Raw genomic sequence first — 11,024 nt, forward strand, 5'->3', positions numbered from 1 at the left:
CTTTTTATTTAAGATTTTGATAACTTTCTAATAATAAAGTTTACTTTCTATTACTCGGGAGTTTTAAAAGCCCAGGTTGTATCTGTTTTAAAGTTTGTTTACAATTTTGCATTTGATCGTTTTCTGTGAAATGTTGTTATCTTTTATCGTGGATTTCAAAAGAACAATAAGAACAAATAAAAAAATTAACGATGAATATATTAAGGAACGCGCCGCTAAATCAGGTAAGAATGTACGCTATTATTGTAATTGTGTGTCTAGATACCGTTTGCTTTCACTATCATAGACATAGAGTGCTTTTATTACATGTATGTTGTTTTGTTTGTATACGTAAAGTGTTTTAATTTATTTGCTTAAATTTGCGATCGTTTTTTGTGTAACTGTATAAGTTTGATAACTTGTCTCTAATGTGCTGGTCTTTATTGCTTAGAGATATACAAAAAGTTGATTTTTATCCAGTTTAACAGTCAGCTTTAATTCCCAGTATTTTCTGATTACAATTTTATTTTGTCCAACAGGCTCATTTTCATGAAAGAAAAGCTGAGCGATGTTTATCTGAAGGAAGATGGGATGATGCAATTGAATTTTACCAAACAGCTTGTGATTTTATCACTAAAGCAATGGAGAAAATAAACTCTCAACAGGTAAGTTCAAATTCAGTCATCACATATTTTGTGATCATGTAGATCATAGGTGCCTTAGAAATCGAGTCATGGTACCTGTAAGTTTTAAAAATAAATGTTTATGCCGGCGAAAGTCTGATCGTTTGTCACATTATTAGCTATTATTTAGGAAATAGACTAGAATAATCATTTCTCCATCACCACTGTATAGTGTTTATTTTAAGACATATTTGTAAGATATTAAATTGTTTATGCATTTATACTTGGTACTCATGGGTATTTTTATTTTAAAGGGTAAATACGCATGCCTTGCATACCCATATTAGGTGCCTATATGGCGCAGATATTTAACTACATTTTTTCTCAAGGGTCTTCAATCCCTCCAGCTTCAACAGGACTTTTACTCTCGGCAGAGTCGTGTTATTGAAATAAAAAGAAATGAACAACGTAATTATTCATTTATGATTTCATGCCTTGATGTTTTTGTGGGACATTTTAAAATCCACCCTTTTTTCATATGAGTATGCTTTATATATACAACGTTTTTTTACATGCCAAATACAGACTCTTTATTTGCAAAATTTTTTGTTGTTTGTTGTAATGGTCTATTATTACATTATATTTGATTTGACCCAATATTAAATTGCAGGATAAGATTAAAATATATTTTACGTTATCATATTAATATTTAAATATAGTGAACTCAAAATTAATGTGTAAACTTTCCCATTATAACAGTTTTGGCTCCAAAATTCAACGAGGATCAAGAAAAGGAAAATGAAGATCCTGAAGAAGAGGAAGGAGAAATATTAACTCCTGTTGTAAAAGAAGTTGAAAATGATTCAGCTTTAAAAACTTTTGTAACAAGCAGATGTGAGAGGGAACCAGATTCACTTCTGCAGGTAAAAGATCAAAGGTGTTTAGTAAATTAATGTGTTGCTATACATGTTTGAAGCTAAACATTGTGACTATATGTGTCCTAGTACTCGTACCATCATTGGTAAATATGTTATAGCAGATTCAGTTTTCTATGCTTGAAATTTATGCACATGTATACAAAATCCATATTTTACGCTGTATATTATCTCTATATATTCAAGTATATTTTTGCCCTTCTACTGCCTTATTTTCATATAAGTATATATAGATGTATTTTTGTTTGTCTTTCTTAAAACAACTAAACATGTGTGTGACTGACATACATTCTGTTTTCCTTTAGTTTTTAAACCCTGGACTGGATTCATCCAGTTTGAACCAGCGTAAATACCCAAAGAGAAGTAAAGATGTAATTGAAGAGCAAAGGGTGCAGATTGAACATCTCAAGAATTTAGTGCAAACATTGCTTGAAAAACAGGAACTATTGGAAAGAGAAAAACAGTATGTCTTGAGTCATGAATGCCTGGTTAAGTTGGTAAAGTTGTGACATTAATTGTACACTCGGTATTGTTTAAACAATGACATTGACTTCAAAGTTACTGAAGTTGCACCTTTTTTACCAGTCTATTGTTTAGAACTGTGCCTGTCTGTTTAGAAATGTCAAAATTAAATTTTTTAAACAATTTAACTAAAACCGAAATTTGCTCTTTTTGTGAAGTTTTTTTTATTGCACCAACCTTTTGTCTGCCATTAAGGGAAGCATTATAGGAGGTCAAATGTTGGTGAAATGAAACTTTTGGTTTTTACTTTTTACAACTTCAAGTATTGCGTTGTGCCTTTTTATAAACCTAAACCATATACATATTTCAGGTCCCTGTTGGAAAGAAATTCATGTTTAGAAATCGAAGTCTCGAACTTAAAGTGTAACTTGGAAGTTGGTGAAGATTTATCATTAGGTTTGTTGCTTGTAAATATTTAAATAAAAGTACACCCTCAACACGAGAGTTATATTATAAATTATATATATTATAAATGTGTTCCATAAGTTAACAGAATTTTTGAAACCTTCATATTCACCTCTCTCTAGCTCAGCGGTTCCCAACCTGTGGGTCGCGACCCCAACTGGGGTCGCCTGACAATTTGCCTGGGGTCACCTGAGGCCTTCTGAGAAGTTTAGAATTTCATTAAGTTTAGAAATTTAGAAAGTTAACTTTTAACAATGGGCAGCTCACCACAGAGCGCATCGCGATTTTACTAGAGTACTAGACTAGACAAACCAGAACACCCTGGGGCTGGGCCTCATTACAGGATTTTCGTTTAATAATGGCAAATATGCTCAGAAAGTAAGATTTTAACGGCAGTTTAGCGGCCATGAAAAATGACAGGATTTACTCGTTTGATTTCAGGTAATTCATTACGTCACAAAGGCCTTTACCATGAAAATAAAAAATTAATTGCTGAAATGCATTTAAGCAAAAGTTGGACTTGAGGTCGCGATTTTATTGCATTCCCGGCATCAACCATAGGTAGCCTACGATAGCTAGCCTAGCCTAGCCTACATAACTTTCAAAAGCGACCCAACTAATTTTGTCCTTGGGGTCACCGCAACTTGGCAAATGTTATAAAAGGGTCACGGCACCAAAAAGGTTGGGAACCGCTGCTCTAGCTCAAACATCTATTTTGTGCAATAAAATAACTAAAACTTATAAAAAAAAAGTGTTTTTTCTTTCTAGACACCGGTGAAGCCTTGCCAGAACAAGACTTCTTCAGTTTTGGCGACCCTTCCAAGGCTTCCATTACTTTTCAGATCAAAAATGCGATGTTGGAAGATGTAGAGGAAAACAGTCAACCCCCATCCCTGTTTAGACTGGATCCAATACAAGAAGAGGATTAGGCGGTAAAATGACAACGAGTTTTTACTTTATACATTTTGTGCAATATATGTTCTTGCAAAGTGCATTTCATGCACAATGTAGTGACTGTTGTGTTTTTTTCAAGCTTAGTATTTCTGATCACCAATGTGATGTTGTTTTTTAGATAAAATAAAGGCAACTGGTTTGTCATAAAAGAATGACAAGGATTTTGGCGTCTTGCAAAAGGTTGATGTTATACCAACACTCAATAATCAATTTTTAAAATATTTTTTTCGTTGTATATTTTGCGACGTATTTGGTCACAAGACTCACAAAGCAAACAAATGGCAAGTAAAAAATGATCTGAACTGTTACAAACAAATGGCATCAAATGCAAGTGTTTTATGATGTGCACTGTGCATCAATTAATCCACCACCGCCTCGACCTCATACAGAGGATTAATCAATTCACTGAACGTAAATTCGGCCGCAGTATCTTCCGATACTGTAGATACTGAACCGCCAGAGTTGTGCATTATACAAGCCGAGTCCTTCGACTCGAGGGTTGCGGAACGTATCGACACGGCTGACGTATTTTTGTACGTGTCTGCTGATGTAGACGAATCGGGGGGATAGGGATTTATCATTCGCGGATCAATTGCGACGCTCATCATTTCCGAATAATCAAAAACCGAGTCCGAACCCGCCTCCGAGTTTTGACTAATGCTGTCGGTAGATGTCACAAGAGAATTGCATGGCTGCCCTAAGTCCATGTAGGCCTGCATAAGGACAGTGTTTTACGCAAGAAGTACATCTCAATATAGGGATTGACCTACCTGTGCAACACACAACAACGCTGCGTCAAAATATTGAACCAGTTCTGTAAATGTTGGTCTATTTTCTGGTTTCCAAGACCAACACTTTCGTAAAATCGAATATCTGCTTTCAAACGATAGATAAATCACAAACTGTCGCAGTTTTACCCTATACCAAAACTTACGTTGCAGTATTTGAAAATCGCGGTTTTCCGAGTCGTAGTCCCGAGGATAGTTTTCTGTATAGTATTTGAGCGGGCACGCCTAGATATGGTTGCTCGCCCATGGAGAAAATCTCCCACACCAGCACACCATACGACCACCTTTAAAAACATGAAATGTCAGTGTCGAACATAGCTCGTACAGCTTCTCTAAACTTACACGTCCGATTTAATCGAAAATTTGTTTTCCCACAATGCCTCGGGAGCCGTCCATTTCGCCGGAGCAATCTGAAATATAAAAAAATCCAAATTTTGTTAGTGATTAATGTCAAGTTTTATGTTTATACTTATTCCTCTCTCTGTCAAAAATATTTTGCATTTCCTGTTACACCCATTCGAAACAGCACTTACCGCAGGAGCGTGTACTTTGTAATATTCGTTCTGCATGTGCTTTGACAACCCGAAATCGGCGATCTTAACCACACGATCAGATGTCAGGAGTACGTTCCGTGCTGCGAGGTCGCGATGAATGATCTAAAACACAAACATGTTTTATCACCACTATATGATCTCTCATAAGCCCGAGTGTTGCGTCCATGGCTGGTCAACGCATTAAAACACAGATAGTTTTGGCTCCTGAATTCTAACGCATTACAAAATAAATAATTTCCCAAGTGTTCATAAGTTTACAGACAATTTTTTCCATTCCGCACCTTTTTCGAAGCAAGATGCTCCATTCCTCTCGCTGCCTGGTACGAAAATGACGTCAAATCTTTTAGGGAGATCCCCTTTCCAACAGCCACGTCAGTTGACGTCATTCCATTTTTTCGCGGCAAAGATACGACAGATGCTTCATCCAGTCTGAAAAAGCAATATATAGAAGTTTTGATACACACAGTTTAACGACATCGGGTTTTCGGACCAACCTTCTTTCGTACAAATAGTTTTTCAAGTTTCCCTCACTTGCTAATTCCATCAACAGAATAGGAGGTTTCTTTACAGAGTCCGCTCGGTCCTAATAAAAACATGACATTTTCAATATAGATTTTATTGCAGAATACCTATTACGCACTTCTGATGCGCAAATAAAACATCGGCTTTTCTACAATTCCACCTTACGATATGATTGCATAAAATTTATACTCACCGAGTTTCCAAGTGCGTCCAGCAAACTACTACCGACCAGAGTTACAACGTTACAGTGTTGTCCAGCCTTTAACAACGTCACAGCTTCAGATAGAAAATGACCAAGTTCTCTTGGCTTGTATCCATCTGCAAAAAATCAAGGTTTGCAATGATCATTTTTAGCGGAAAACTTTGCTTAAAGTTCGGAAACTTTGTTACTATAAACAAGTTTTTTTTTCATCAATCTGTTTAAGATTAGTTGGACTTGATTTTTGTTTGCTGTGGGTTTAAGGTTCAGTGTGGTCTGTTAATGGCGCATGCAGAATCGTACAACAATATGAGAACTCTATCAGAGACATATATTCACAGAGTATTTCACAGTTATTCCGAAAAAATCTGGCTCTATATAAAACTCACCGTTTAGCCTTTTAACGGCCACCATCTTTTTACTTCCATCATGCATAGTCAGCTCGCCTCTATATACGTGGCCAAAGTTACCTGTCCCAAGCACAATTGGCATGGAGTATTGAACACCGCACAGAACGCTGAAGGCAATGATAACAAATCGTGAACTTTAAATAAAATTCACTAAACTTCACGTCAAATAGTTTTTTGATATATTTAACGGGAATCACGTTTCCTTAGACAGATGAAAAAAAATCCGTGTAGTTAATTGCAATTTGCAACTATATCTACTGTGTTTACTTCAAACAGAAGTACGAACGAAAAAGAAAGCTTGGTAGTAGCAAATATTCAAATGGGAACTTTAAAAGTCGAAGTGGAGAAGGATTTTCATGTGAACAGCAGTTGAAAAAATGGGTCAGTCGACCCTAAGGAAAAGGCGAAGGCCGTTCTGAAGCGGGCGATGTTAGCGTTGCCCCGGCCGACCGAAAGGGAGTTAGGTTAATATTCCCGAACCCCCAGGCTCAACTGTTGACACATTCTTATTAAAACATTGCTTACCTGTTTCTGTCGATTCGGTTTTGCTCGAGTAATCTCCATTCTTCTTCGTTGATAAATGGGAAAAGATCCCGATAACGTTCGTTGTTTATGTAAGTTGGTTCCTGCAAAAAAATCAATGTCGGACAATTTCGTATACACCAACAGCAACATTAAATAACAAGGGTTATACATGGGATGAGCATTCGCCGTTAACTTCCTTGGAGTTATAAGAGATATTGTTATAAAATCCAGAGTCTGCCAATTTCATATACACCAACAAAATCATTGAACAAAAATGGCATAGTCATGCTTACTTCGTCCATGTCTTTATTTTCATTAAAAAATCGAACGCCGTCTTCCAATAGTCCGGTATCTGTCGGGCAAGCTGCTGGCCCTTTTTGAACTGGACGTCGCTGACCAGTGACCGCCAAACAAACTTTATACGGACACGATTGTTCGGCCGAGCATAAAGAGACGAGAAGAATGATTAAAAACACGCAACAGAATGAAGAAACTATCACGAGTGCTGTTAATTCTTTATTCCATCCAGATTCCGCAATAATTTCTATATGAAAAAAAAATTCCATGAGAACATAATTTCTATAAAAAATATTATGCGATCCAACAATAACTTGTATAAGAAAATTCTGTATGATATTAATACACAAATTTAATGCAAAAAATGCCTTTACGGAAACTCTGGTTAGCTTATATGTTATATACTTATTATTGCAGTCGTGGATTCCTTTCCAAATTCTTTCCTTGTGGTTCTGCTAGTGGTTGTAGTATTTAAATGTCTCGCCGACCAACCGCGTCGGTATACTGCGCCAAAAAAAATATATATATATTTTTTACTTTACATAAAGTGCCATTTTTTTACGTTTCATAAAATAGCAATTTATTCTTACTTATCATTTTCAGGTAAAAAATTACTATGTGGGCGTGTTTAGGACCCCTTGCACATGATGTTCGCTTTAAAATAATATACTTCAAACAAAAACATATACCTGTCACATTGCGTTTCGTCCCAACGAAAACAGCGATGTTGTCAGACGTATTCTTCTCATACCGAATCGCGTTTTTATCCACGATACTATACTTGCATGTGTAGTTACCGGAGTCGATCGGCGACGCTTTAAAAATAGTGAGCCTGGTTCCGAATATGAAAGGCTTTTTGATGCAATCGTCTATTTTTTTCTGCGATGTAAAAGTATAATAGTAACGAAGAAGCGTGTAACCGTGTACACCCTGAATTGGCAATTCACTAATTTTATAAATATTACTTGTATATAGTAGATGGGCATCTTTTCATTCTATTTTCTTGTCCTATTTATAGTAGTAAAAAAACATTCAAAGAATTATAAAACTGTATCCTCATGACTCACATAGACCGTTGTTAATTGTTTAAAACTCAATCAGCATACTTGGATATTATAATGGGACACCTTTAGCAAATAATATCCAAATATCCTTATCGTGTTTTTAACAATTAACAACTGTCCATTGGAGTCTTGAGAATACGATTTTATAATTCTTCGAATGTTTTTTGTTTGCAACCAAATAAGACGAGAAAATGGAATAAAAAACTATCCCATCTCCCCAATATTCTTTGTTTACTACTGATAAGGAAGAGTAATTAGATTGAAAAAGTATCGCATCTTCACCCACACCCTACCATATACGCCCATTCACCCCGTGGCCTACTCAATACGTTAGGTAGGCCATGTTTATACACATACCTTATTCGCTATTTCGCGAAGTCGTCGTCCATCTTTCAGCCATACCACTGAAACTATGGGCGGGTGAGGCGAGTCCCCTAGATAGGTCAGATGGTTGCAAACAAGCTTCACTGTTGAACCTACTGCGGCCGATACAGTGGGCTCAGGGTAACCTCCGCGTCCGAAACCAGCTGTAAAAGTTAGACGTTAAATTTTTCAAGCATTTTAACTGTAATAATTATCGGTACATGAATAAATGTATTAACGTACTTTATCTTCGCGTGCCCGAAAAACGGCAGTCGTTAAATATGGGTATTCTGTTTCACACACCTCGTGCCAAAGTTACAAAGTATGTTACTTTGTGGGTGAATATTTTGGGGGGATATATGTGCGTGTTTTACTATAGATCAGACATCATATTTTAGAAAAAAAAACTGTGTCTGTTTTTTTTGTTGTTTTTTTTTGGTTAATAGTGATTCATTTTAAGTGATTTGACACAGGGCAACCTCGCCCCGCCCATGTAAATAATATCATTTTAAACGTCTTGTAAGCCTGACAACGCTAATATTTGACTACGCTAAGCAAACCAAGGTATACAAGGAATTGCGCTTTGCGAGTATAAAGGTATCTTCTGTGACACTGCCGTGTTCCTCACAAAAATACTGTTTTGTTCGAGTATAAAAGCGGAATTCGCATTTGAATAACAACATTCAGCAATATACAAAACGTTTTTTTAAGCAGGTGATAATTCACAAACCATTATTTACTTCGTGTCTGACTGATGCGGTGTCACAAAGTTAAGCACCGGTCGCACGAAAGACTTAAATGGGCACCCCAGGGTGTATGGGGGTGATGGGCCAAATCTGGCCTAAATCTAATGTACGCAAGAAAGACCTCATCCACAAATATTAGAAAAGCAGGACCTGAAATTACATAGTACTACCTGCTTCATCGCTAGTATTTATTTGCCTGCCTCGTTTAGCCAAAGCTTCTCGCCTCCACTTTTCACAATTCCGTTTATTGCATAATGCAACCACGAAGCAGCAAAATAGAACAATTAAACATTGCTGTACATTCATACTGGAAATTTGCGACGACCTTTTATGCACCAGATTCTACAAATCAAACACTTTGTAAATTAAAACTGGCGAAACGTAATCATCTATACAGTTTGGTTCAAAGTAAAAAAAAAAACTTATTTTCAATGATACTTGAGAATACAAAAATATTACAAATTAGGCCTGTAAATCAGAATACTTTAAATTATACTTCGTCAAAATGTAAGCAACAATCCTTACAAATGGTCAACTACACCAACCAGGTCTATACGGAAATCGCTTCTGAACTAATCATGATAAAAACAACTTAAATAAAATACAATTTCTGCAATTAAAGCCTATATACCTTCTTAGTTCTATATCTTAGCGGCATTAACTAGCTGGCGGTTTCCTATCTGGATGTCGTCTTGATTTCGGCAGCTTTATCTTGTAATGTAGCATGTCGTATCCGTCCTAAGCTCGGATGGTTACTTAACAGTTAACACGATGTAACATGTTGTACGTAAAGGTCAATGGACTCTTCCTGATAACGGCGCTTTCGGTGTCGCTCAAAAACAAATCAATTAACTTTTAGAAACGAAAAACAACAACATTTAGTTTATACTCAAATCTTACATTTCGTAAATGCATTTAATGCGTTATAACCAACTAAAACACAGACGCTCTGACAAGGTAAAAAAATAGCACGTTTTGACTGCAGCAAACTAAAATTGTTTTACGGAAACATTATTCAAGTTGTCACCGACGATGGGGGAATACCCTGTGCTGGATATTTGGTTTTAATATTTTATCCACTGCAAAATTTGTGCGTGTTTTCATAAGCATTGGGTTTTGTTTGCGACACAAATGAGTATTTCTGCCTTCATTGTTTACGTTTTAACCAAAAAACATGTTCGCGAGGATACCTGTTCGCATAATTGAGATGATTAATCGCCGCCGGCGTTCTCTTTGTCCGAAAAGAACAGCTTTTCGAAATTATGCTGGCTAGATTTAGTCGAAAAACACAGCAGTTGTAATGGCTACAAGTATGCGCAGATTTGTCTCTTATTCTTTTGTTTTAGTTTGCTTAGGCACTTTTAGCCTTGTGCATTCCCAAGTAAGTATGTATGGTCTATTTATAGGGTGGGGGAAGACGGAGCACCTTTAGCAAATATACTAACCGTGTTTTAAACCGTCTATATATGAGTCGTGTGTATATGGTTTTAAAATTCTTTAAATGTTCTTTGTTTCGGACAAGAAATTAGAATAAAAAGGTGTCCCATCTTTCCCCACCCTACTATATTGTTTAAACTAACGACTAAACAGGGACGGTTTTAATCGTTAGTTTTCAGAGTATCGTCGACGTCCGACTATTCCCATTAACCAACAGCTATCCAGTTCTACCTTTGAGCAGCGGCGCATTGGATGTTCAAATAAACGAATTGTCGAGTTACTCGTGGCTTTATGTATGTTATGATGACTGGAGTGATGCGAACTCGTTTGTGGCTTGTGGAAATCTTGGCTACCCGGGATATACATCTCATTCACCTATTGCACCGTAAGTGCAGTTTTATTTGTATCGCTTAAGTGCAACGCTTCAAAGCGCATGAAAAGTCTTGTTAGCGCGTTTCGATTGTTCGTTAGCGCGTTTCGATTGTTCGCGTGTCATTTGTGTGGAATTTATATTTGTTATATAATAGACGGGGTAAGATGGTTTTGTTGCAATAATATTTTACCGTCCCATTTGGTAGTAAACAAATAAATATTTACAGAATTGTTCATATATAGTTCTGTTGGGGAAGAAGAGACACCTTTAGTGCATAAAATCTAAATATTCTGATCGTGTTTTAAACAATAACAACGGTCTGTGGGAG

The 11,024-nt window shown here is 36.5% G+C and overlaps 3 protein-coding genes across 5 annotated transcripts in view; 2 read left to right on the top strand and 1 right to left on the bottom strand.

Annotated features, from left to right (window-relative positions):
* The first annotated feature begins 91 nt into the window (after positions 1–91).
* On the top strand, positions 92–3,639 carry LOC100175435. Of its 2 annotated transcripts, XM_009859374.3 has the most exons (8): positions 92–224; positions 519–644; positions 992–1,070; positions 1,362–1,525; positions 1,843–2,000; positions 2,370–2,455; positions 3,233–3,396; positions 3,537–3,639. In XM_009859374.3, the coding sequence occupies exons 1-7, from the start codon at positions 192–194 to the stop codon at positions 3,391–3,393; spliced, it is 807 nt and encodes a 268-aa protein (XP_009857676.1). In that variant the 5' UTR covers positions 92–191; the 3' UTR covers positions 3,394–3,396; positions 3,537–3,639. The 2 variants fall into 2 exon arrangements, with proteins under 2 accessions (XP_009857676.1, XP_002127541.1); XM_002127505.3 differs by having other exon boundaries at positions 3,233–3,570.
* LOC101242971 (vascular endothelial growth factor receptor kdr-like) lies at positions 3,629–9,659 on the bottom strand. The gene is made up of 16 exons (XM_026840644.1): positions 9,518–9,659; positions 9,057–9,228; positions 8,135–8,304; positions 7,403–7,592; positions 7,119–7,217; positions 6,710–6,960; positions 6,417–6,517; positions 5,871–5,998; positions 5,476–5,600; positions 5,255–5,343; positions 5,042–5,189; positions 4,740–4,862; positions 4,549–4,616; positions 4,353–4,490; positions 4,189–4,291; positions 3,629–4,131 (listed from the first exon to the last, which is right to left on the bottom strand). Exons 1-16 carry the CDS (start codon positions 9,542–9,544, stop codon positions 3,778–3,780), a joined length of 2,286 nt encoding a protein of 761 aa, XP_026696445.1. The 5' UTR covers positions 9,545–9,659; the 3' UTR covers positions 3,629–3,777.
* Positions 9,660–9,699: 40 nt separating this feature from the next.
* LOC101242989 (lysyl oxidase homolog 3A) overlaps positions 9,700–11,024 on the top strand; it is a 7,537-nt gene continuing 6,212 nt past the window's right edge. The window contains exons 1-2 of one of the 2 annotated variants that reach the window (XR_003397574.1): positions 9,700–10,267; positions 10,503–10,708. Coding sequence is in view for 1 of the 2 variants with exons in the window: in XM_004225689.4 (XP_004225737.1) it covers positions 10,187–10,267; positions 10,503–10,708 (287 nt within the window). In the remaining variant the exon portion in view is untranslated. The remainder of the gene's footprint in view (positions 10,268–10,502; positions 10,709–11,024) is intronic. The other variant, XM_004225689.4, reaches the window with a different exon arrangement.

Source organism: Ciona intestinalis, chromosome 2, assembly GCF_000224145.3.
Source record: "Ciona intestinalis chromosome 2, KH, whole genome shotgun sequence".
Taxonomy (NCBI): domain Eukaryota; kingdom Metazoa; phylum Chordata; class Ascidiacea; order Phlebobranchia; family Cionidae; genus Ciona; species Ciona intestinalis.